Genomic DNA, 26,733 nt, shown 5'->3' on the forward strand with positions numbered 1-26,733 from the left:
GTGTGTTTTAACTTTAACTTTTCCTCTGCCATCTTATTTCCAGCCACTGCAGGAACAGTTTAATCACCGCCGTGGATAATCACTTTTTTACTGCCCCCTGTGGACAAAGTCTGTAACTGCAATCATATGTCTTTTATTTTGAACTCCGACCCGGAAGTAGTGACTCTGTATATTTCCCTTTATAAGGCTGAAGCTGTTCTCTTCAGGTTAGCAGCTACTTTATAGTTTGAACTTTACTAAGACTCCAACTAAAATGATCAGAGCAGGAGGAGGAGCTGACTAACGGTAATTCCAGCTTCATTCTAAACATCAGTCTCTCTGAGTCTTTCAGTTTCCTGACATCTGTCAGCTAAAGCCACAGACATCTATAAAGATGGTTGTGATGTTTCACTTCACACACATCACTTTGACACCACTAGTGTATGGCTCACATTCTTTCTGATTGTCATCACCTGTCAAAGCCACTGCAAGCAGTGTGTGTGTGTGTGTGTGTGTGTGTGTGTGTGTGTGTGTGTGTGTGTGTGTGTGTGTCAGGAATGCATGTTCAACATGTCTTCAATTGGATGTGAATGGGTTTATGTGGGAGTGTGTTTAATATGAGTGGCAGCAAACAAGTGAGATGTGAATATGTCCAGGTCTATTATGATCTGATGTTTACAGTAGAAATACTCACATCATTAGGTTGAGGTTGTGGGTCTGAGGTTCCAGCTTCTGGATCATCCTGAGAGGCCACGGACAGGCTCTCTTCAGCTCTTCTGGAGGTAGATGTACTCCTGCCCTTTTCCGGCTAAAATGAAAAAGAATATCCAGGGCTAAGTATCTCACCCTGCCCTGTGATTCTAATAGAATATTTACATTTATGAATGCTAATAGTCTTATGATGATACACCTACTCTTTGGAGGTGAACTGGGAAGCTGAAGATGGATGGAATAAGAGCATCTCTGAGTGGGACAATCTGACCTGTCCTATCAAAATCGCCCTGCTTAAAATGGAAACAGCAAAGCAGTGAGGAATCACTTGCAGTGAATCCTTCCCTCCTCAAAGCCACCTCCCACTTCTTCCTCACATCTTTGTCTTTGGGAAGCCTTCAAAATGAAAACGGAAGATTTGGGAGAGTCTATCCAAAAACATCTTACAAAAGAGGTCACGCTTGTTTTCTTCCTTCAAATTTCTTCCAACCTTTCTTCAACAAAACTCCTATTTTGATGCATATCTGTTGATAATGAACCCAAACTGCTTAAACTGTGAATAACCTTGTTTGCAAACTATTCTACAGTCAGATGTTCAGTTGTCTGTATTTTTAAGTAAGTGGGGGGGTATGACACATCAGAGCTAGCTTACTGTTGTTAGGGTGAATTACATGTGAACAATACAGTCTGTGCCACCTGTGTAAAATTCACTGCTCAATGTTATACCAGTAATATTTGTTTTAGCTTTCCTGTGTCACTTGTAATCTAAGTCAGTGTTATGGAATATGACTTATAAAGTCTCAGTTCACAGACGGGTCAGCACCGGCACTAAACATAGCCTAGCTAGCTGGCCATGATTTGGCTGGTGGGCATAAATACAGCACAGTAATATTCCATTCACAAACTACAACCAATAGTAATGTTCAGTCTTACTGGTGAAAAGTAATCCCTCGTGCCCTGTTTTCCACGGTCCGACGATTTGAACACGAATATGCGGCACAGTGCTCTGGCATCTTGTTCTTTCTGCTGCTGAACTGTAAGTACGATGACCGGTCCAAGATGGCGGCCGCATTTCTTGCGCCCCAGCAACCAATGCGGCGTCTCCTCTTTATATGTCTATGGCTAAAGCTACATGGAGCCACAGAAAACCTCAGTTATTAGCATGATGTGGGCTCTGGTGTTGATCACATCAGTTTATTGTTGCACATAAACGCTGAATGTTCTGCCTTCAAGTCAAACTCAAATCACATTGTCATCGTTTCATGGAAAGGAAAATGAAAATTAATATATTTTGTAGGAGGAAGAGGAAGTACAGATTATGTGTAATTTTAGTAACTTTACGTAGCAATTACCGCCTGTGTCCACTAGAGGGCAGGAAAGACACACAAACCACCAAAACATAAATGTAGTTTTGAAATACTTCACTTTATTTCATTTTTTATTTACTCTTCTTCTCATTATTATTAACTTTTAATCAATCTAAATGAATACATTTTTACTCAAATAAGAAAGAAAGAAAGAAAGAAAGAAAGAAAGCAATATAATTGGGACTGTATGATGTTTATTGTTGCTTTTTGTTAGTGATAAATATAATAACGATGACAATATTACCAATTATAACGATATTTTTTCAATACCGTTATTATTTGTAATATTGTCATCGTAATTATTAAGTCACTTGACATAATTTAAGAAGTTTAAAAAGTAAATCCTAAAAATTAGATTAGATTTTTCTGCTTCTCCTTAAAATAATTACTTAGAGAAATTCTAAATTATTTTCATGTTTGTGTCTTTTTGTGGTGTCTTTTGTTTATGTTTGTGGCGTGTTTGTGTCTCTTTTGGTTGTTTTTGTCTCTGTAATGTTTTTGTGTGTCTTTGTGATTCTTTGTGTGTGTTGGTGGTGCTTTTGTCTATCTTTGTGATGTTTTTCTGTCCTTTTATGGTGTTTTTGAAGAAGAACCCGGCAGGAGAACCCTGAACACGGTCAGTTTAAGAGAATAAACAGACAAATCCTGGAGACAACTTCTACACTTCTGTTGTAGTATTAGCAGCTGGAAGTTGTTTGTATTTTAACAAAAAAATATTTTATATTTGACGTTACATCGGTCAGCTAATATTAGCCAGCTAAAGAACATTAGCTAAGCGATGGCAGTAAGCTAACTAGCTAAATTTAAAAACGACATATTTAACATTTGCTCGGTCAAAATGAGCTTGAACAATATTCGCAGCTTGAAGTTGGTTTTAAAGTAAAAAATGTTATTTAATTTTTCATATTTGATGTTGCATCGGTCAGCTAACGAACATTAGCTAACTGCTAAGTAACAATGTCAGCTAATTTGAAAAAGACTACATATTCAACATTTTCTCGGTTAAAATAACTTGAACAATGTTAGTAACTGTACTAAATGTTTATTAACTTCATTACAAAATGTTTCCACTCTGTTTTTGTCACTTCAAAGCTAACATTAGCTAGCTTTGCTAAATAACTCCATTGACATAGTTAGCTGCCGTTAATCCGTTAACGCATAGTTTAGCTACCAGTTAGCTCGCTCGCTAACATTCACTTCAGCCTCGGGCTGGACGATATGGCCAATAAATAAAATCTCGATTTTTTTTTTTGTCATCTTGGACGATTACGATTTTAATCGATTTTTGTTGTTTCTTTGCGGTCTGTTTGCTATGGCTAGTGCTAGCCATGCTGCACTCCCATAGCTGCAGCACTCTTCCCATTCTTTAGGATGCCTCTGCTGGAGGTGCTGAAAGAGGTTAGTTGTGCTGCTACTCTTTGTTTTCACAGTACTTTTGCAAACCTTGCATTGACTGTAGTTTGCTCTGTGTCTGTCTTGTCAAAGCCGAACCACTTCCATATAATCGATGTAACATGAGGCCCTTTTCTCGCGACCAACTCTTCGTCTGCTGTTCTGTCCGCCATGACGGGGGTGTGAGTGTTTTGGTAGAAGGAGATGAGAGGCGGAAGCAAACACCGGTACACAAGTCATGAAAGGCAGAAGAAGAATCTGTATTGTTGTATATTTAAGCTCGCCTCGATTTCACGATTTGGCAAATTTTCAAATCGTCAGGTTTTAAAAAGGCGAATTAATCGAATTAATTCGATTTATCACCCAGTCCTACGTCAGCCTCAATAAATCCTCTGATACATAAAAGTTTCTATATGTTGCCTGAAGGTTACAGTAACGTTAATGCTGCAGCCAGAGACTCCATTTTATTTCTGTATTTAACTGAAACCATCATGCAGAGTTTAGCCAAAGTCTAAAGTAAGTTGTGTGTTTTCATGTTGTGACTGTTTGAGCAGATAAAAGCAGCTGGAGATGGATAGAAACTGTTCAGCATGAAACAGGGAGACATAACGTGGAAGGTAGAAGTTCCACCCTCAGTGTTTGGTAGACCAACACTTTGTAGCGTGACGCCTGCCTCTCATCTCATTTCACTAACTGCACACCCTCACTTCCTTTCCTGGTGTCTGAGTTCCTCCCAGCAGAGAGGAGGAGATGCATCTTGGTCTCACGCTGTCACTTTAAAGCGACGTCAGGTAAATATGAGGCGTGTCTCAGCTGTTTTATTACAACTACCACTGTGTTTTATGGTCTGTCAGATAAGTAGCAGTCGATCATTTTACTTAGAATTTAAGTCACAACACAGATTCAGAGCTTCATTTAAAGAGCTTCTTCCCACAAGCTGTGATGACTTTAAATAATGCACCTTGTTTCTAATGTGCTTTTTGCATTTTCTTATGAACTATTTATTGGATCTTAGTACTTTATTTGTTAAGTATTTATGTGGTATTTGTTCTCTGTTCTTTTTACTCTCCTATTCTCCTCCTGTAGTTGTTTTTAGATGCTGACGGTGCACTTTGAGCTTCTTGCACCTCTTCCCAATGTGGTTTTATTCTGCAAATGGCAAATAATAAACTGAAGTGAACACAGATGATCATTGATTTATGTTTTGTATTTAGCATTTATTTTGTTCATGACATCTTACAGTCTGTATTTTACGGAAGAGTATTAGGGCCACCCGTGAGAAAAAAAATGAGAGGGGGTAGAATTTTTTTTTTCAGCATGAATTTTGAGAAAAAACTCGAAATGTCGAGAATAAAGTCAAAATATAATGTCGAGAATAAAGTTGAAATATAATGTCGAGAATAAAGTTGAAATGTTGAGAATAAAGTGGAAATATAATGTCGAGAATAAAGTTGAATTAGGATGTCGAGAATAAAGTCTACCTTTTGGAGGTCTGCAGCCAACTGCTCTCGCCTTTTGAAACTAACAAACAGCGCGCTGCTTCTACAAAATGCCGTTCAGTCAGTTAGATGAACTAGTGAAATTATACTTCAGACTTGGCTTTAGTAATAAAGAAATACTTTCTCTTTTAGCCCACAGACATACAGAAGTGTTAGAACTTTGAAGAGACTTTTCCGAAAACTGCGACTGTTCCGAAGGATAAACCACACACGGTTGGAAGAGGTGGCCTCATTCGTGCAAGCTGAAATAGCGGGTAATGGACAAATGCAAGGCTACCGATGGCTGCATCTGCGCGCAGTTCAGAGGGGATATGTTGTATCACAAGATACAATAAGACAGCTAATCAAGTTCTTTGATCCTGAAGGTGTGGAGCTCAGGCGGGCGCGCCGTTTGATAGATAGATAGATACTTTATCAATCTCCAAAGAGAAATTCACAAAATGTTACAACTGGGTTTCGAACCCGCGCCACCCACACCAAAAGTAACAGCTCAATGCACTGAGCTATGAGAGACACAGGCATTATTGCAACAAAGGCCCCAACGTACGGTGGAACATGGACTCGTATGATAAATTGAAGCCATATGGAATTGCCATTAATGGCTGTATTGACGGTTTTAGTCGCTATGTCGTATGGATGGAGGCATACAGAACAAACAATGACCCCAAAGTGATAGCCAATTACTTCATCCCATCAATTTCTTCAAAGTTCTAACACTTATCACTACAGTATGTCTGTGGGCTAAAAGAGAAAGTATTTCTTTATTACTAAAGCCAAGTCTGAAGTATAATTTCACTAGTTCATCTAACTGACTGAACGGCATTTTGTAGAAGCAGCGCGCTGGTTGTTAGTCTCAAAAGGCGAGAGCAGCTGGCTGCAGACCTCCAAAAGGTAGACTTTATTCTCGACATCCTAATTCAACTTTATTCTCGACATTATATTTCGACTTTATTCTCGACATTTCGACTTTATTCTCGACATTATATTTCAACTTTATTCTCAACATTTCAACTTTATTCTCGACATTATATTTTGACTTTATTCTCGACATTTCGAGTTTTTTCTCAAAATTCATGCTGAAAAAAAAATTCTACCCCCTCTCATTTTTTTTTCTCACGGGTGGCCCTAATACTCTTCCGTAGTATTTACTTCAGACGTTTGATTAAAACTTTCTCCTTGTAAAACTCTTCAGCCTTGTCAGACCGTTCCCTGTCAGCTGGGATGTTCCCGTCTGTAAATCCAAAGATGTGAGCAGTTCTGATGATGTGGGAGTTTTGTTGTGATTCAAAGCAACGTGTCGGCTCTCAGTTATTCACACTTTCTGCCTCCATCAGTTCACTGACGGAGCTGCTGTCAGTCAGCAACATTCACTTCCATTTTATCGTTCTACCTTTATTTATTCAGTTTTATTCGTTCCCTTTTATGTCGATACTTTACATATTGAGGTGGATTCACACAGAGAAAGTGTCTCTGAAGTCAATAATAATGGAGTTATTTCCTTAAATGTAGTTTGTGGATTCTCAGATCAATATTTTTACTGTAAGGACACTTCTGACAACATTCTCTGTAGTCTGGGACCATGACAGAGACAGCACAGTTTATTATTTAAAATAGAATTTGGTACTGAAAAAGAGAAGATAAGTGGAAACAGACAACACTGACATCAGTAGAAATTATATATATTTGATCACAAAATCACAGAAAAAATGTTTAAAAATTGTGATCAAAAATCACATTAAAACACAAAAAACAGTTTTGAATAAATGTGTTTTATTTTTCAACTCGTTTAATTACACGTATTTTAATTCTGATGTTTTCTTTTCATTGCCGAGTTTTTTCTTAAAATGATCGGACGAAAGAGAGTTTTGGAGAAAAACAATCAGGTTCAGTTTGGATGTCGTTGGTCAGAACAAGACGGAGGCTGTGATTAAAACAGTGAGTTGATTTATTTAGATTTAGAGAAAAACCAACGGAGTCAAACAGTGAATTAAATGCAGAGTTGAGGCTTCATTCTCAGCGTCTGCATGGATGTTAAAGTCTGGACTTTATCTGAACTGAATCCACTGAGAACTCAGATAAAAGTCAGAATAAGGGGCAGGTGGGCGAATACAACAAGCAACACAACTGGTTTTTGTGTTTTCCAGTTGGGTGTGAGAGACTCAAAGTGAGGCTTTGAAAGGAGTTCTAAGTTCAGGTTTGAGGTTAATTATTAAGCTGATTATTGAGTCTGACTGTACTTGTAGGGAAATAAAATGTTTCTGACTGGGAGGGTGGATTGATCTGGACTCACATAATCTGCTGTTTGTGTGTGTGATATGAGAAGCATAAAGAGCTGACCTCTGATCTGTGCAGGTTCACACTGGTTTGTGCTTTGAGCTGTTTGCTTCCTCAGAGCTGAAGAAGGACGACGGTGGAGCTCAGGAGAGGAGCAGAAAGCTGTTGGACTGCAACAAGTGGAGTAAGTGGACCTTTGATTTGTGTCTGATCTTTGTCTGCTGCTGTGGACGTCCACAATCAGCGGGTCGGTGGCTGGTCTGGGATCAGTTTATGGAGAAACAGAATGAAATGTGCAGAGACAGTCAGCTGTGTGTTTGACTGAGACTGAAGACTGACGGCTGAACTTTGTGTGTTTGTGTCCTCAGGAGTCTGCAGGTTTTCACCAACATGGAAAGGTAAGACAGTCAGCTGAGTGAGCTCTGGATGGAGTCCAGTAAAGAGAGTTAATGATGAAGCTGCATCCAGACAGCAGATCCAGCAGGATGCTAGTTTGGACTCTGATTTCTGACTCGGTGTTAACTCATTCTTCATTCTTGTATAATTGTTCTTATAATTATTATTTTTACTGTACATATGGTTAGTGCTGCTCTGAAAGATTTTTGCTGCTGTAACACTGGAAATCTCCCCTGACCTGGGCACTAATAAAGGACTATCTTATCTTATTGTGTAATCAGTGTAACTGTAAAAGTGCAGAAAATGCCTGCAGTGCAAGGAATTGTTGTGCAGATTTTAGCATGGTTTAAGATGATATGATATGAGTCCAGTTCATGTCAACATCAGCCAGTGATGCTGATGTTGTACAGTCTGACAGCAGATCTCTGACTTGGTGTTGGTGCTGCTTCAACTTCCAGCTGTGTTGGTTGATGTGAAGCTGCTTGTTTGTGCTGCAGTTACTGAGCTGCTGGTTTTCCTCTCTGTCTACCAGGATCCATCAGGACCCAGAACCAGAACCAGAACCAGGACCAGGACCAGAACCAGAACCAGAACCAGAACCAGAACCAGGACCAGAACCCAGCTGTGTGTCCTTTAAGAGCAATGACTCAAAGGATATTTTTGCTGAATTTAAAGAACAACCTTCTGCTTCAAAGAGGTAATAATTCATCTCTAAATGCTGTAACTGTATAAAACTTGCCTGGGGACCAGACAGCCTTTATATTGTGTATTACAAATACACATAAAGTCAGTCTGGAACTGCTCCATTGAACCAAATCTAGCCCAGAGGCGGGACTACCGATCACAGCTTGAATTGGAGAGAGCCAACCAGTGTAACACATGTGTGACGCAATCACTGAGCGACCTAACAACTGCCTTTCCGCCATGATGTTTTGTAGTTTTAACAGCTTCCTTCGCCGTACAGGGGTCCTGAGGAAAATCGGCCCTGAAGATGACACATCGTTAACTCCCGCCTCTGGTGCTCTGATTGGTTCGGTCTGATCTGCTCGGAGCTTGAAAACCTGTCAAAATGTGTCAATGGAGGAGGGCCAGACCATATTCCCGTATATCCCTTATAATGGGAATACAGTCTAGCTAAGCTAGGCTAGTATAAAATGTCAGTGAGTCAGTTTTATGGTCTTTCTGATGGAATCCTCAAACACATGCTGAGTGTCAGCTCAGCTCTTTGTCACATCCATGGAAATGTTCCTGTGTGAGGCAGTGTGTGCTGTCAGAGTGGAAAGAATGGATGCTGTGGTTGTGGTGAAGCAGCTGCAGGACAGCAGCTGCTCCAGCAGGTGGCGTCTTTGTGCTTTGGCCATAGACTGTATATAAAGATGGACGTAGCATCTGGCTCCAGAATTGAAGCCAACCCGGAAGTGTCAAAAACTTGCAATATCACGCCGTCCGCTAGGGTTGGCTCCAAAAAGCTTTTCCTCCATAGACCCCAATTCATTTTTGGAAAAAATAAAATTTGATAGACTGATTTTCTACAGCTCAGGATTTTTTCCCCGTTAGTTTTCATGGTCAAAATGAGAGATCAGGTGGCCGATCTTAAAATAAATCAATACTGAATTTTAAATAAATCGTTAAAGTTGGAGGAGCCAGGGGGCGTGGCTATACTTGATAGACAGCAACAGAAGCCTCTGCGGCAAAATGTGGGCGGGATAAGAGAGTCCTCAGCCAATCCTGCCCCTAGTTGCTCTCCGGTCCAGTCTGTTTGATGACGCTTTTTACGTCACTGGCTCCAAAAAATCCAAAACGGCGACCAGGAAGTAGCAAAATCTGGGCTTCATTTTCTCGCTGTTGAAACCAACGTTAGTTTACGCCTGGCTTTGGCTCAAACAGTGTAGGCAGGAAGCTGCAGTCAGGTTTGAGGTGCTGCTGGACGGAGGGGGACAAACGGCAAACGGTGAATGCTGCTTCATTTACTGTGATATTTTTGCTTTGTTTGGGTGACTTTGCGGGGATCCTTTGATCTTCTATGGAGTCTTGTGGATGTATGAATTGTCCTTGTATCTTGTCCTCACTGTGTCTGTCCTACATATTGTCTTTCTTTATTGTTATTGTGATTTGTGATTCCTCTGTCCTCCTTTGTCCTTTTGTATTTGTGAACTTTTTATTTCATGTTTTATGTGACACATCACATCAACCTGGCAGGGACAACAGATGGAAATTCGCCTTTGGCTATAATCTGGCATATTTACACTTGTGTTCATTAATATGTACTGTCCCTATGAAATAAATAAATAAAATAAATAAAAATACTGGGAGCTGCCCAGTACAAGCTCACACTGGCTCTGGGAGGAATGAGGCTTTATGAAGGAGCTGCTGGGAGCCTTTGGGACAAAACCAAAGTGAGCTGAAAGCTGCAGTCAGCTTCAGACAGAGCTGTACCGCCGGCGGTACACCTACTAATTTGCATAGGAATTTAAAGAATGTCCGAAGGCTGCAAACGCGATTATACAAACACTATACGCTGATGGAAAGCTTAGATTCTCATGAATCCGCCGGTATAAACCACTTTCAGATGTGATTACCACAGCGGGTGAGAAAAACACATTTGTCTGACAAACAACGAATATCCATCCATCCTTTCTCTGTACACGGCTTTAACGTACACAGCGCGACTCACATTTCCAGGTTTATTATTACACACAGATGAAAATATTCCACAAAAAACGGCCATAATCCAACCTTAGACATCCAGACGAAACAAGCCAGTAAACTATTTTGTCCAAAACATGTCCTGAAGTCGGTATATAATCCACGAATCGGTCGTTTTCAAGGAAATGCCCCTCGCGATGCGCGTCCAATATTCCCTGTATTTCTTGTCATATTTTTTATTTACAAATAGAATATTAGCAATTTTTTGAACTGAAAATGGCTGGAATTGACTGAAGCTTATTAAGTTGAAACTGTCTGCTGTCCAGAGGTTGCTGTTGTTGTTTCCTGTGATGAAGGAAACAGTAACTCACTGATGGTGGAAGGAGGAGAATTCCAACTTCATGCTGGCCTCATATGAGCTTCATCAGACCAACTGCTAATAACTGTTCCATGACTGAGGCTGCTGATTGGTTGAACCTTTGCAGTCGGGTTAGAGTCCAAAGCTTTGGAACAGCCTTCCTCTTCTAATCTGATAATATTTTCAAGAAAAACCTCAAGATGTTCAGGTTTTAAATGACTTCTGGCTGCTCTCAGTGGTCTTAAAACTTCATATTTATTTAAAAATTGATCTTCCACGTTGCTATCCTCTTTTTCCTGTTGTAGTATTTTATTCTGTGTAATTTACTTTCACTCATTGATTTTACTACCGTATTTTCACGACCAAAAGGCGCATTCTCAGTTATGTGTGCCATTACTGTATTTAACACACACAAAAGGCGCACCTGATTATATGGCGAGGGTTTTATATACAATCCCACACTTCCCCCTTTAACGTTCTCATGGTGTCCTCTGCTTTATTTAAGTATTGATTACAAAGTACAAACATTTTTTTAATCATCAATAGTCGCGGGCATGGTAAAACACACGGATAAAACAAGCACACAAGTGTGCGTATTTGAAAATAGAGCGGGAGCAAAACTGAGTTTGGTATTCACATTTTTTTTTACCGGTAATCGTCATCAATCAAACCCATGGAAGTCCTCATCCTCTGTTTCTGAATTGAACAGCTGCGCTAAACCTCCATCAAACATGCCAGGCTCACTTTCTTCACTGTCAGAGTCACTTTCCGTGCCGTGCGGCGCCTCGGAAATGATGCCGGCTTTTGCGAAAGCTCGAACAACAGTGCCAGCAGACACGTTAGCCCAAGCATCTACAATCCATTCGCAAATTGTGGCGTAACTCGCCCGGCGCTGCCTTCCACTCTTAGTGAAACTGTGGTCTCCATCGGTCATCCATCGCTCCCACGCCGCTCGCAGCCTTACTTTGAACGGCCGGTTCACACCGATGTCCAGCGGTTGGAGTTCCTTTGTCAGGCCTCCCGGAATGACAGCAAGCTCAGAGTTCATTTGCTTCACTTGTTTTTTCACATCGGCTGTGAGATGGGCACGCATAGAGTCACAGATCAACAGCGATGGTGATGCGTGGAAAAAACCACCTGGTCGACGTCCGCCTTACAACAACACACACAGGACGCACTGCACCATAGGGCGCGCCGCACAATTTGAAGAAAATCTAAGACTTTTATGTGCGCCTTATGGTCGTGAAAATACGGTAGTTTTATATTGTCTTTACATGTATATTGTCAATTATCATTTTAAATGTTCTGTCTGCTCATCATTCTTTTCTGTCTATCTTGATCATGTGCAGCACTTTGGTCAGCTCAGGTTGTTTTTAAACTGTTTTTCTAAATCCATTTGATTTGATGTGGTTTGTCTGTGTGGACAGACGTACTGAGATCTAACTGTTGATGTTGATCCACAGAGTGGAGCAGCAGAACTCAGAGGTTCCCAGAGCTCAGTCTGTCCAGCAGCATCACCTGGACTCCATATTCATGGTGAGTTCATGGACAACAAGTTGTTCTCCATGTGTTGTGTTCAGGCGTCTCCATGCTGCTCTTTGTAGACCAGTGGACTGTCAGTGTGTCCAACATGGATCCGATGTTTGGCTCCATGATTTCACTCTGATGGACTCATTGACACATTTCTGTGTTCCAGCTGCTGGAGGACAACATGGTGACTTTTGTGAAGAAGGAGCTGAAGAAGATGCAGAAGGTTGTGAGTCCAGATTACCCAGAATGCTCAGAGAGTCAGAGGGAGGATGAGGAGCAGTTGGAGGGTGATGATGAAGATGAGAGGAGCAGCAGAGAGATGTTTGAGCAGATCACAGTGTTGTTCCTGAGGAGGATGAAGCAGGAGAAGCTGGCTGACTGTCTGCAGAGCAGTAAGAGGATTTGTGTAAAGACTGAAGCTGCTGATCAACAGAACATTTACTAAAGTCTCACAATATCTTCACACAATCAGTCTTTAGGAGAATGAACTGTTGGAATATTTACTGTCATTTATTCATTGATCTCATGTTGTTTCTTCTTTCAGAACTTGCTGCTGCTTGTAGACGTAAACTTAAACGTGGTCTGAAGAAGAAGTTCCAGAGAGTGTTTGAGGGCATCGCTAAAGCAGGACAGAAGACCCTCCTGAATGAGATCTACACAGAGCTGTACATCACAGAGGGAGGGACTGCAGAGGTCAATGATGAACATGAGGTCAGACAGATTGAAGCAGCATCCAGGAAAGCAGACAGAGCAGAAAGAAGCATCAGACCAGAAGACATCTTTAGAGGCTCACCTGGAAGAGATGGACCAATCAGAACAATGATGACACAGGGAGTGGCTGGCATCGGGAAAACAGTGTTAACACAGAAGGTGACTCTGGACTGGGCTGAAGACAAAAGCAACCAGGACATCCACTTCATGTTTCCATTGACTTTCAGAGAGCTGAATGTGGTGAAAGAGAGAAAGTTCAGTTTGGTGGAACTTGTTCATCACTTCTTCAGTGAAACCAAAGCAGCAGGAATGTTCAGCTTTGAAGACTTCCAGGTTGTGTTGATCTTTGACGGTCTGGATGAGTGTCGCCTTCCTCTGGACTTCCACAACAATGAGGTCCTGACTGATGTTACAGAGTCCACCTCAGTGGATGTGCTGCTGACAAACCTGATCAGGGGGAATCTGCTTCCCTCTGCTCGCCTCTGGATAACCACACGACCTGCAGCAGCCAATCAGATCCCTCCTGACTGTGTGGACATGGTGACGGAGGTCAGAGGGTTCACCGACCCACAGAAGGAGGAGTACTTCAGGAAGAGATCCAGAGATGAGGAGCAGGCCAGCAGCATCATCTCCCACGTGAAGACATCACGAAGCCTCCACATCATGTCCCACATCCCAGTGTTCTGCTGGATCACTGCTACAGTTCTGGAGGAGCTGCTGAGAAACAGAGAGGGAGGAGATCTGCCCAGAACCCTGACTGAGATGTTCATCCACCACCTGGTGGTTCAGACCAAAGTCAAGAAGGTCAAGTATGATGGAGGAGCTGAGACAGATCCACACTGGAGTCCAGACAGCAGGAGGATGATTGAGTCTCTGGGAAAACTGGCTTTTGAGCAGCTGCAGAAAGGAAACCTGATCTTCTATGAGTCCGACCTGACAGAATGTGGCATCGTTGTGGAAGCAGCCTCAAAGTACTCAGGAGTGTTCACACAGATCTTTAGAGAGGAGAGAGGGCTGTACCAGGACAGGGTGTTCTGCTTCGTCCATCTGAGTGTTCAGGAGTTTCTGGCTGCAGTCTACATGTTCCACTGTTACATCAACAGGAAGGAGAAGGTTCTGGAGGACTTCCTGGGAAAAGACTGGAAAGACTGTAACAGAGACACTCTGGATGTGTTCCTGAAGAGAGTGATGGAGAAATCCCTCAGCAGTAAAAATGGTCACCTGGACCTGTTTGTTCGCTTCCTTCATGGCCTCTGTCTGGAGTCCAACCAGAGACTGTTAGGAGGTCTGCTGGGTCGGACAGAGAACCATCCACGAATGATCCATAGAGTCATCAACAACCTGAAGAAGATGAAGAGTGATGAAATGTTTCCAGACAGAAGCATCAACATCTTCCACTGTCTGATGGAGATGAAGGATCTCTCAGTACATCAGGAGATCCAAGAGTTCCTGCAGTCAGAGAACAGATCAGAGAAGAAACTCTCTGAGATCCACTGCTCAGCTCTGGCCTACATGCTGCAGATGTCAGAGGAGGTTCTGGATGAGTTGGACCTGGACAAGTACAGAACATCAGATGAGGGAAAACAGAGACTGATTCCAGCTGTGAGGAACTGCAGAAAGTTTGGGTGAGTCCAGATGTGATGAACATGATCAGAGTAGATCAGTAGTTGAGTTCTTCAGATGTTCTCACTAGAACATCTCATTCTTCTCAGTGTTCCACTTGTTTATTTCTAACTTTCCATGTCAGCTGTGTTTAGTCTCAGATGTTCAAACGCTGTGAAAATGTGGATTTTTCAGTTGGTTCTGTTTAAAGCTGTTAAATGAATGAAGACAGTTTTTCTATTTCATTCTGATAATTGTTCCGTCTGACAGTTTTTTCTTGTGAGTTTCTTCCTTTGGCTGATGGAGGAAACATGCAGATCTGCTGAAATACATGAAGAACTGTAGAGGTTCTTGTCCAGGTTTTATCTCAGCATCAGTTCTTACTTGGACCTGACTGATATGGATTTTTTGAGGCCGATTCCGATATTTAGCAGGAAAAATTTCTGACAACCAATTAATATAAAAAATGTATGATAAATAAAATAACATCTTTTTTGGTCCCTTAACGCTGACAACAACAAATATATGAATTACAGGCAGAACATTTTACTGTTTTCCAATACTTTGTCCTTTTATATTTGCTTAACTTTACAACAGAGAGGAAGTTTCAAGTACAAAACATGCAACAAAGCATTAAACCTCTGGGAAATTTTATATCTAAATCTCTATCTATATCTCCTGTGTATCTTCTTCACGGCTGGCAAACAGACTTGAGGTTCATTAGCGCCACCTACTGGTCTTCAGTGTTCATCAGTGTTACCAGTGTGCCAGAAATTGAACTGACAATTGAGAAAGGTGTGTTTAAAAGCGTTATTGTTATTTTTTACGCATTATTTTTTCTGTAATTATTTAATCAAAATGAAGGCATTAAAGGCCCAGTCCTAATATAATTATTACCGATTGAAAGTGTGCAGGTGTGAGAGAGGCTGATGAGAATTCAGTTTGATGTCAAACATCAGAGAAGATCAGCTGAACCAATTCAATTCAGTTTTATTGTATTTATATAGCACCAATTACAGGTCAGATATTCTCAAGATGCTTTACAGAACCCATATGTCTGAACAACCAGAGCAGCCCTACCGTGACAGTTGCAAGAAAAACACCCTTTAAACAGGAAAAAATCCTGGAGCAGAACCCGGATCTTTATGTGGGGGAACCATCTGCTGCTGGAAGGAGGTAGAGAGGAACAGAAGAGGTAGAGAGGTAGAGGAACAAGGAACATAGAACACACAGCTGGATACATGTATGATCAGCTGGATGATACATAGAAAGTACAAGCTAACATTGTAACTGATTCATAGTTTACTGTTATGATGTACAGCTCTGGCATTAAATCTACTACATATGCAGCTGGTAGTAAAATTCAAACAGTATGTAGAAGAGCATATCAAGTATAGTGAGGGTGATGCAGAGCAGACTGGTGGAAATGGACAGCTGATGGAAGAACTAAATGTCCAACAGAACCAGTCATATATAAAGCTGATCCTTATTATTTCATAATAACATGTTTTGTCATTTATGTCTCATTACAGACTTTCTTACTGTGATCTCTCAGAGAGTCACTGTGAAGTCGTGGCCTCAGCTCTGAAGTCCAACCCCTCCCATCTGATAGAACTGGACCTGAACTGGACCGACCTGCAGGATTCATTCATGAAGCATCTTTGTGATGGACTGCAGAGTCCAAACTGTAAACTGGAGACTCTCAGGTCAGTTCACTGTTGATGGTTTTTCAATATATTCAAATGAAGTTTGGAGTTTGTTGTTAATAAATTTGTAGGATTTTCCTGAAAACAGTGTGAAGATGTTTGAGATTGTTGAAGTGTGAATAAATGCCCTGATCAGCTGACTGCAGAGTTCCAGATGGAGGACAGAATCCACAGTCCTGCTGTGTGTCTGAATGTAAAGCTGATGTGAAAGTGATGTGAGGCTTCAGCAGTGTGACTTCCACACATCCAGTCAGTGTGTTTGTGTTTCCACAGTGTTTGTGCTGAGCTGCAGTGGAGCCTCAGGAAGTCAAAGAGGAGTTTAGTTGTCAACAGTGTGGAAGTTGATTAGTGTGAGTCAGAAGCTGAAGCTTGATGTTAGTGTGAGCTGAGCTGATGAAGTGATTCCTTCCAGTGGAGTTGTGTTAGGAAGAGAGCAGTGGACAGTCAGTGTGGACAGCAGGAATCAGAATCCCTCTGTAATGTACAGATGACATGTGACTGTTGTTGAAGACACACTGGAAGATGTGAAGGAGACAAAGCTAGCAAGCTGATTTCCACAGAAGAAGAAGAATGTGATGGAATAAATGAAAGAATGAAGAGATTTGATGTTGATCCTTTGATGCGAGAGTGGACTGAGGTCAGCAGATGTTACTGATGTGTGGACATGAATAGGTGGATGAATGTTGTGCTGACATGTGGATGATGTGTGTAGAAGGCTGACATGATGATGATCCACAATAAGAGAAGGACAAAGTCACTGTGCTGCTTTTAGAGAAAAGCTGATTGATGAGGACAAAGTAATGTTGATCTGCACATTCAGAACCTGAACACATCTGATGGACCATCAATGATTTTATACACATCTTTGATTCTTTATTCAGATTGAGGGGCTGCGGTTTGTCAGAGATCAGCTGTGATTCTCTGGTCTCAGCTCTGAAGTCCAACCCCTCACATCTGGAACATCTGGACCTGAGTGGAAACGACCTGAAGGAATCATCAGTGAAACATCTGTTAGATCTTGTGGAGAGTCCAGACTGCATCCTGAAGACTCTGAGGTCAGACATCATGTTTTCTTTGTGTGCTGAGATGAATGTGATGTAAAGTTGTGGTGACTCTAAACTGCAGCCATCAGGCTGATGTTCTACTGATCCACACTGAGGATCTTCATGGGAACGTCTGTTTTCTTCTTCTCTGCTTCAGTCCTTGGACTCTTGGAGAGAAATGTTGAGCTGCACATTTCAAAGCTCCATCTCAGAATAAAAATCCTCCAGTGAATAACTGACAGTGAAACTCTGACACACGTCATCTTCAGCTCAGATCTGACCTCATGTTTCTCTGGAGTTCAAACTGACAGCAGCAGCTAACAGCTGTTTTTATTCCTCATCAAGCTCTCACTTATTTCACTATTTTAGTTGATCAAATGTTAAAATGAGTAAAACTGTTGATCCACTTTGTCAGAGTTGAAGGTGACGTCTTCAAATGTGTGGTTTTGTTCCAGCAACAGTCCAAAAGCACAAATATTCAGTTTAATGTGACAGAAAACAGAGAGTGTTGACAGTGGACAGACTGGAAGCAGTTTGATGTTTTTTTCTGGATAAATGAGTGAAACCATGATTGAAATGTTTTTCATCTTTTGTCTACGGACTCATCAAATAGTGGACTGATAGTTTGAGCTGTAATTCAAGCTGTTTTTCATCCTGAGAGACACAAACTAATATTCAGCATCTGCTGGTTCCAGCTGTTGGATGAAGTCATGTGATGTTTTAGGAAGTGAAACGTTCTAATCCAAGATGCAGCCGTTTGATTTTCCTGCTGATGAAAGGTGAAGCTGATCCATCAGTTGTTGAATGAGCAGAAAATCCAGCAGAAAAGTTGTGAGAGTTGATGAAGAGCTGAAGTCATTTATCAGGAGCAACGGGAAGATTTTCTGCTTCAGTTTCTGCTGATTTTCTTCTTTTTCTTCTTTGACTCATTAGAAAGTGAAGATGTTTGTGTTTGAGAAAAGAGTTTGAAGACGTCACCTGGTCCTCTGAAAACTGTGATGGACACTTTCCACCATCAATGACAGATGGATGAAGAATGAAATGATGTGAATGTAGAGTCCTGATGGAAAGGTCTCTATGGTTCCACAACATGAAGATCTTTTAGAGTCTGGAGCCTCATTTTGTCCACGTTTCCTTCTTGTGTGTTTGTGTGACTGTGAGCAGAAAGTGAAATAAATGTGCGAGTGTTTTTCCTTGTGTTTGTTGCTCAGCATGAGTTTGTGTGGATGGAGCCACTGGTGGAGCTGCAGAGTTTCAGAGCTGAAGTCACTCCGTCTTTATTGAAGCAGCAGCATGTTGTCATTAATATTAATGAGAGCTCTTCTTCACTGCTTCTGTTGGACTGTTTGAAGCTGCATCCTGTTGGCTTCAGCTGTTGGAGATTCCATTTTGTGAACTTGGACCTTCTGAAGCTTCTTCAGCTCTGAACTCATGATGAAACTCTGAATGATTTCAAGCAGGAACTTTGTCTCCTCAACTCACATCTTTTATTCTTTATTCAGATTGGTGGGCTGCAGTTTGTCAGAGATCAGCTGTGATTCTCTGGTCTCAGCTCTGAAGTCCAACCCCTCCCATCTGGAACATCTGGACCTGAGCAGGAACAACCTGAAGGATTCAGGAGTGAAACATCTGAGTGGTTTTGTGGAGAGTCCGGACTGCATCCTGAAGACTCTGAGGTCAGTTCACTGACTGTCTGTTACTGTTGTAGATCTGATGTGTTTAATGACAACTGAAGCTCATTTCTGTTCAACAGAACTTCCATCCATGAAGCTGTAAATCTGCTTTGGTTCACATTTTCTGTTTTTGTCCTAAATTCAGGTTGTTGTGACAAAAGTCGTGTTTGTAGCAGAAAGTGTCTAAAATGTTGAGTGTTAGTTGTTAAAGTAAATGAATGTTTTTAATTTGAGCTGAAGAGTCACATCTGGATCCAGAAGATCCTCTGAACTCAGATCAGTTTGAAGAGACAAAGTTTAGTGAGTGAAGTCTAAATATTTCTTTGGTTTGTGTTGAGTTTTATTTGACTGATCCTGATCCTGTTGATGATGCAGCATGTTACTGATGTGTGGACAAGAATAGGTGGATGAATGTTGTGCTGACATGTGGATAATGTGTGTAGAAGGCTGACATGATGATGATCCACAATAAGAGAAGGACAAAGTCACTGTGCTGCTTTTAGAGAAAAGCTGATTGATGAGGACAAAGTAATGTTGATCTGCACATTCAGAACCTGAACACATCTGATGGATCATCAATGATTTTATACACCTCTTTTATTCTTTATTCAGATTGGAGCAGTGCAGTTTGTCAGAGATCAGCTGTGATTCTCTGGTCTCGGCTCTGAAGTCCAACCCCTCCCATCTGGAACATCTGGACCTGAGCTACAACAACGACCTGAAGGATTCATCAGTGAAACATCTGAGTGGTTTTGTGGAGAGTCCAGACTGCATCCTGAAGACTCTGAGGTCAGACATCATGTTTTCAGTGATTCAAAGTTCTCATCTTTGGGTGAATGTTTCTTTTTTCTCATCAGTTTTAATGACTGCTGTGAATCATCCACAGAGTTTTTCTTTTTAAATGTAGCAGGGAGTCATAAAGTCTAGACTCAGTCCAGAGTCAAAGCTAAAGTGTCCTTAAAGTTCTCTGTGCTGAGCTGATAGAAGTCAGTGAGTAGAAGAACTCTCCTCACCTGTCAGCACCTGTTGTGTGTCACATCACTGCAACACTTTAACTGGAAGCTCACCAGTGGCACAAACTCTCTCCTTCATCCTTTCCAGCATTTGGAGCTGTGAGATGACTGAAGTAAAGACAGTGGCTTTATCTGCTGCTCAACCTTTAGATGCTTTTCACCTTTCTCTCCTGGAAGCAAATGTATTTGTCCTCTGTGGTCCAGCAGCTTCTCCTCTGGTAGAATAAATGAACAGATCTCATTGATGAAGCTGCACGTATGAAAAGAAGATTTGAAGGAGATTTGAGGTTGACTTGATGCAGAGAAATCCAGATTTCTTCAGCTCTGAACTCATGATGAAACTCTGAATGATTTCAAGCAGGAACTTTGTCTCCTCAACTCACATCTTTTATTCTTTATTCAGATTGAAGGACTGCAGTTTGTCAGAGATCAGCTGTGATTCTCTGGTCTCAGCTCTGAAGTCCAACCCCTCACATCTGGAACATCTGGACCTGAGCTGGAACGACCTGAAGGAATCATCAGTGAAACATCTGTTAGATCTTGTGGAGAGTCCAGACTGCAGCCTGAAGACTCTGAGGTCAGACATCATATTTTATTTGTGTGCTGAGATGAATGTGATGTAAAGTTGTGGTGACTCTAAACTGCAGCCATCAGGCTGATGTTCTACTGATCCACACTGAGGATCTTCATGGAACGTCTGTTTTCTTCTTCTCTGCTTCAGTCCTTGGACTCTTGGAGAGAAATGTTGAGCTGCACATTTCAAAGCTCCATCTCAGAATAAAAATCCTCCAGTGAATAACTGACAGTGAAACTCTGACACACGTGATCTTCAGCTCAGATCTGACCTCATGTTTCTCTGGAGTTCAAACTGACAGCAGCAGCTAACAGCTGTTTTTATTCCTCATCAAGCTCTCACTTATTTCACTATTTTAGTTGATCAAATGTTAAAATGAGTAAAACTGTTGATCCACTTTGTCAGAGTTGAAGGTGACGTCTTCAAATGTGTGGTTTTGTTCCAGCAACAGTCCAAAAGCACAAATATTCAGTTTAATGTGACAGAAAACAGAGAGTGTTGACAGTGGACAGACTGGAAGCAGTTTGATGTTTTTTCTGGATAAATGAGTGAAACCATGATTGAAATGTTTTTCATCTTTTGTCTACGGACTCATCAAATAGTGGACTGATAGTTTGAGCTGTAATTCAAGCTGTTTTTCATCCTGAGAGACACAAACTAATATTCAGCATCTGCTGGTTCCAGCTGTTGGATGAAGTCATGTGATGTTTTAGGAAGTGAAACGTTCTAATCCAAGATGCAGCCGTTTGAGTTTCCTGCTGATGAAAGGTGAAGCTGATCCATCAGTTGTTGAATGAGCAGAAAATCCAGCAGAAAAGTTGTGAGAGTTGATGAACAGTTGAAGTCATTTATCAGGAGCAACGGGAAGATTTTCTGCTTCACTTTCTGCTGATTTTCTTCTTTTTCTGCTTTGAGTCATTTGAAAGTGAAGATGTTTGTGTTTGAGAAAAGAGTTTGAAGACGTCACCTGGTCCTCTGAAAACTGTGATGGACACTTTCCACCATCAATGACAGATGGATGAAGAATGAAATGATGTGAATGTAGAGTCCTGATGGAAAGGTCTCCATGGTTCCACAACATGAAGATATTTTAGAGTCTGGAGCCTCATTTTGTCCATGTTTCCTTCTTGTGTGTTTGTGTGACTGTGAGCAGAAAGTGAAATAAATGTGCGAGTGTTTTTCCTTGTGTTTGTTGCTCAGCATGAGTTTGTGTGGATGGAGCCACTGGTGGAGCTGCAGAGTTTCAGAGCTGAAGTCACTCCGTCTTTATTGAAGCAGCAGCATGTTGTCATTAATATTAATGAGAGCTCTTCTTCACTGCTTCTGTTGAACTGTTTGAAGCTGCATCCTGTTGGCTTCAGCTGTTGGAGTTTCCATTTTGTGAACTTGGACCTTCTGAAGCTTCTTCAGCTCTGAACTCATGATGAAACTCTTCAAGCAGGAACTTTGTCTCCTCAACTCACATCTTTTATTCTTTATTCAGATTGGTGGGCTGCAGTTTGTCAGAGATCAGCTGTGATTCTCTGGTCTCAGCTCTGAAGTCCAACCCCTCCCATCTGGAACATCTGGACCTGAGCAGGAACAACCTGAAGGATTCAGGAGTGAAACATCTGAGTGGTTTTGTGGAGAGTCCAGACTGCATCCTGAAGACTCTGAGGTCAGTTCACTGACTGTCTGTTACTGTTGTAGATCTGATGTGTTTAATGACAACTGAAGCTCATTTCTGTTCACAGAACTTCCATCCATGAAGCTGTAAATCTGCTTTGGTTCACATTTTCTGTTTTTGTTCTGAATTCAGGTTGTTGTGACAAAAGTGGAGTCTTTGTAGCAGAAAGTGTCTAAAATGTTGAGTGTTAGTTGTTAAAATGAATGTTTGTAGTTTGAGCTGAAGAGTCACATCTGGATCCAGAAGATCCTCTGAACTCAGATCAGTTTGAAGAGACAAAGTTTAGTGAGTGAAGTCTAAATATTTCTTTGGTTTGTGTTGAGTTTTATTTGACTGATCCTGATCCTGTTGATGATGCAGCATGTTACTGATGTGTGGACATGAATAGGTGGATGAATGTTGAGCTGACATGTGGATGATGTGTGTAGAAGGCTGACATGATGATGATCCACAATAAGAGAAGGACAAAGTCACTGTGCTGCTTTTAGAGAAAAGCTGATTGATGAGGACAAAGTAATGTTGATCTGCACATTCAGAACCTGAACACATCTGATGGATCATCAATGATTTTATACACATCTTTGATTCTTTATTCAGATTGAGGCACTGCAGTTTGTCAAAGATCAGCTGTAATTCTCTGGTCTCCGCTCTGAAGTCCAACCCCTCCCATCTGGAACATCTGGACCTGAGAGGAAACAACCTGAAGTATTCATCAGTGAAACATCTGTTAGATCTTGTGGAGAGTCCAGACTGCAGTCTGAAGACTCTGGAGTAAGTAGAAGGTTCCATCAGTCTCTGCTGCTTCCATTCTCTTCAATTCAATTCAATTCAATTCAATTCAATTTTATTTATATAGCGTCAATTACAGTCAAATCGTCTCAAATGCCTGACCCCCAGAGCAGCCCAAAGGCGACAGTGGCAAGGAAAACATCCTTTTAACAGGGAAGAAACCTCGAGCAGAACCCGGCTCTATATAGGGGGGACCCATCTGCCTGCTGGCCGGGGGGGTTGAGAAGGACAGAGGAGGGCAAGGGGGAGGGATGGGAGAAGAGGAAGGGGTGGGAAAGCAAGGAAAACACAACACACAACACACTCTTCTACCAGACAATTTCCACTGCACGCGCTGTGGAGCAGCAGCGCCGCGTCTCTGAAGCGCCGGCGCTGGAGATTCGCTTCAGGTCTATTTTCTGCGCCGCTGCTTCAAAACCTTGTAAATTCACTGTCGTTGAGAAAGCACCAGACAGGAAGTTAAACCGGAACTTTCAAAATAAAACACAATGCACGACCTCTCGGACGTAATTTTTTCCTATATGTTATTACGTCACCTCAGGAGGCACGAGCATCAGGTCAACAGGGTCCCAGACACAACATGACGCCATGGACGAAGAGAAGCTGATCACTGAAGTGGAAAAATACAATATAATTAACTATTGGACAAAGAAAAGCACTCATTTGAGATCAAAACATAAATCATGCTGGAAGTACTATCACAGAGCAATGTGGCTGGGTCGAGCAGAGCGACCTTGTAGAAGCGACATGAGGTGTGGTTTATTTATTTTCTGTTTATATCATGTGTTGTTATCGTGTGATATCGCTGTTCACACGAGAGCGTCTCCGAGAAGCAGCCCTCCCCCTCTGGACAACGCGCAGGGCCGCAGCGTTTTCGCGTGATGTGGAAAGCCGGGGTCAGAGACTGTTGGTTTAAATGGAGCAGCAGTAAATCCATGAGTCAAGAGTTTGTGCAGTAATGAAGCTTGATGACTGTCAGCAGTTTGTTTCCACTGTGGACTGCAGTGAAATGTGCAGAGAAACACACCTGATGCTGATCAAACTCATTCATCTCCTCTCATCTTTCTTCTTCTCTCTGCAGATGGAAGTGTTGCTGATCAGGACGGTGTTTGTGGTGAGAGGATGAAGTGTGTCCTGATGATCCAGAGGTTGAAGCAGCAGCAGCAGCTGGTGTGTAGAGACTCTGACTGGACCATGTTACTGGGAGGTGGACTGGGAACCAGTATGAAGTGTGTTGTTCCTGTATAGTTTAGTGTTGCAGCTCCACACTGTGAATGATGGAGAAGTTCAGTTCATGTTGACTTGATCCGTTGGAGGTTGATGATGTTCAGACTCAGGTTTTCTAACGTTAATATTCAGATGAAAATAAACAGACTTTCAGAGATTTTTTACAGATTTTATAGAAGCAGCTGCAGCTCATTCATTAACTTCTTCTATATTGTCTAAATGTCTTCTTACCTGGACAGGTGTAAAAAATGTGAGTGTCCACATTTGACCTTCAGCTGCTCCAATGATTCCTTAGTCTTTGCTAAACTGTCTGATATTCTCATATTTCCATCGTGTGGAGGCTGTAATTCTCACCAACACTTTAATTAACCTCCAGAAGATGACAGAAGGAAGTCATTGACGTGTTTTACTGGACAACAAGTGAACTATGTCCAGTTTATCAGAGAAATCACTGATATCTGTATTAATACACATTAATGTCTCAGGAGTTGTTGAGATCTTCAGCAGTGAGGCTCAGAGGAGTCCTTTACTGTCATTTCTCTGTTGGTGGGAATGTTGTTGCTTTTTACATCTATCTGAGTTTCTTTGTGTTGAGCCTCCGTTTCTTAACTTCCTGTTTGACATCTGGAGACGACAAAGACGTTCTAAGTTCTAACTTGGGTCTGATGTTTCTTCAATCAACCAATCATGTTTTCAAAGATACTGCAGTAAATAATGAATATTAGAGCTAAAATACTACAGTAAATGACAGATTTATGATTTAATATTCAGGGTAAAATGTTGCAATAAATGATGAAGAATGCAGTTAAAATACTTCCGTAAATGACAAATACTGCAGATAAAATACTGCAGTTAGTGATTAATAGTACAGCTAAAATACTGCAGTAAATAATGACACAGTGGCATGTCTGAAGTAAAGACATAAATAATTAAAACAGATGTGTGGATTCATGAAAAGTATGTTTAAAATGTTTGCTAATGTGACGTTGAACATCTACTACAGTTCCTGGTTTGTCTTTTGCAGTTTTATTCAGTGGATTCAAAATTTATTCAGAGTTCTTCCTGTAAATAAACATTTGTGTGTGTAATAAAGACGTTTTGTTTCCCTGAAGTTAGTCTAATAAATGGATTTTTAAAATAAAGTCTGATTTTTATCTGATTTTCTACTTTTCATTTGGGTTTTATGCACCATGATTATTACTTATTAGTTTATTCATGTATTTTGGTGTAATCTATACATTGATTTATTGAACTGTGTGTTTCAACTTTAACTTTTCCTCTGCCATCTTATTTCCAGCCACTGCAGGAACAGTTTAATCACCGCCGTGGATAATCACTTTTTTACTGCCCCCTGTGGACAAAGTCTGTAACTACAATCATATGTCTTTTATTTTGTACTCCGACCCGGAAGTAGTGACTCTGTATATTTCCCTTTATAAGGCTGAAGCTGTTGTCTTAGCAGCTACTTTATAGTTTGAACTTTACTAAGACTCCAACTAAAATGATCACAGCAGGAGGAGGAGCTGACTAAGTCAGTGTTATGGAATATGACTTATAAAGTCTCAGTTCACAGACGGGTCAGCACCGGCACTAAACATAGCCTAGCTAGCTGGCCACGATTTGGCTGGTGGGCATAAATACAGCACAGTAATATTCCATTCACAAACTACAACCAATAGTAATGTTCAATCTTACTTGTGAAAAGTAATCCCTCGTGCCCTGTTTTCCACGGTCCGGCGATTTGAACACGAATATGCGGCACAGTGCTCTGGCATCTTGTTCTTTCTGCTGCTGAACTGTAAGTACGATGACCGGTCCAAGATGGCGGCCACATTTCTTGCTCCCCAGCAACCAAAGCGGCGTCTCCTCTTTATATGTCTATGGCTAAAGCTACATGGAGCCACAGAAAACCTCAGTTATTAGCATGATGTGGGCTCTGGTGTTGATCACATCAGTTTATTGTTGCACATAAACGCTGAATGTTCTGCCTTCAAGTCAAACTCAATCACATTGTCATCGTTTCATGGAAAGGAAAATGAAAATTAATATATTTTGTAGGAGGAAGAGGAAGTACAGATTATGTGTAATTTTAGTAACTTGACGTAGCAATTACCGCCTGTGTCCACTAGAGGGCAGGAAAGACACACAAACCACCAAAACATAAATGTAGTTTTTAAATACTTCTTTATTACATTTTTATTTACTCTTATTATTATTATTATTATTATTGTTGTTATTATTAACTTTTAATCAATCTAAATGAATACATTTTTACTCAAATAAGAAAGAAAGAAAGAAAGAAAGAAAGAAAGAAAGAAAGAAAGAAATATAATTGGGACTGTATGATGTTTATTGTTGCTTTTTGTTAATAATTGTAATAACTATGACAATATTACTAATAATAACGATATTTTTTCAATACCGTTATTATTTGTAACATTGTCATCGTAATTATTAAGTCACTTGACATAACTTAAGAAGTTTAAAAAGTAAATCCTAAAAATTAGATTAGATTTTTCTGCTTCTCCTTAAAATAAAAACTTAGAGAAATTCTAAATTATTTTCATGCTTTGTGTC

The 26,733-nt window shown here is 41.0% G+C and overlaps 2 protein-coding genes across 20 annotated transcripts; one reads left to right on the forward strand and one right to left on the reverse strand.

Moving 5' to 3' along the window:
- Window positions 1–180: 180 nt before the first annotated feature.
- On the forward strand, window positions 181–25,315 carry LOC127535852 (NACHT, LRR and PYD domains-containing protein 12-like). Of its 19 annotated transcripts, XM_051954757.1 has the most exons (15): window positions 181–285; window positions 7,301–7,406; window positions 7,591–7,620; window positions 8,151–8,315; window positions 12,086–12,158; window positions 12,319–12,544; window positions 12,697–14,488; window positions 15,998–16,171; window positions 17,053–17,226; window positions 18,717–18,890; window positions 19,500–19,676; window positions 20,304–20,477; window positions 21,958–22,131; window positions 22,738–22,911; window positions 24,011–25,315. In XM_051954757.1, the coding sequence occupies exons 3-15, from the start codon at window positions 7,613–7,615 to the stop codon at window positions 24,024–24,026; spliced, it is 3,501 nt and encodes a 1,166-aa protein (XP_051810717.1). In that variant the 5' UTR covers window positions 181–285; window positions 7,301–7,406; window positions 7,591–7,612; the 3' UTR covers window positions 24,027–25,315. The 19 variants fall into 19 exon arrangements, with proteins under 19 accessions (XP_051810717.1, XP_051810724.1, XP_051810731.1 ...); XM_051954756.1 differs by lacking the exon at window positions 181–285 and having other exon boundaries at window positions 6,108–7,406; XM_051954760.1 differs by lacking the exons at window positions 181–285; window positions 20,304–20,477 and having other exon boundaries at window positions 6,107–7,406.
- Window positions 641–1,703, reverse strand: LOC127535805 (THAP domain-containing protein 6-like). Its single transcript, XM_051954657.1, has 3 exons — window positions 1,624–1,703; window positions 894–1,086; window positions 641–787 (listed from the first exon to the last, which is right to left on the reverse strand). The coding sequence occupies exons 1-3, from the start codon at window positions 1,701–1,703 to the stop codon at window positions 641–643; spliced, it is 420 nt and encodes a 139-aa protein (XP_051810617.1).
- Window positions 25,316–26,733: the final 1,418 nt, after the last annotated feature.

The sequence above is a fragment of the Acanthochromis polyacanthus genome, chromosome 10 (assembly GCF_021347895.1).
Source record: "Acanthochromis polyacanthus isolate Apoly-LR-REF ecotype Palm Island chromosome 10, KAUST_Apoly_ChrSc, whole genome shotgun sequence".
Lineage (NCBI taxonomy): Eukaryota > Metazoa > Chordata > Actinopteri > Pomacentridae > Acanthochromis > Acanthochromis polyacanthus.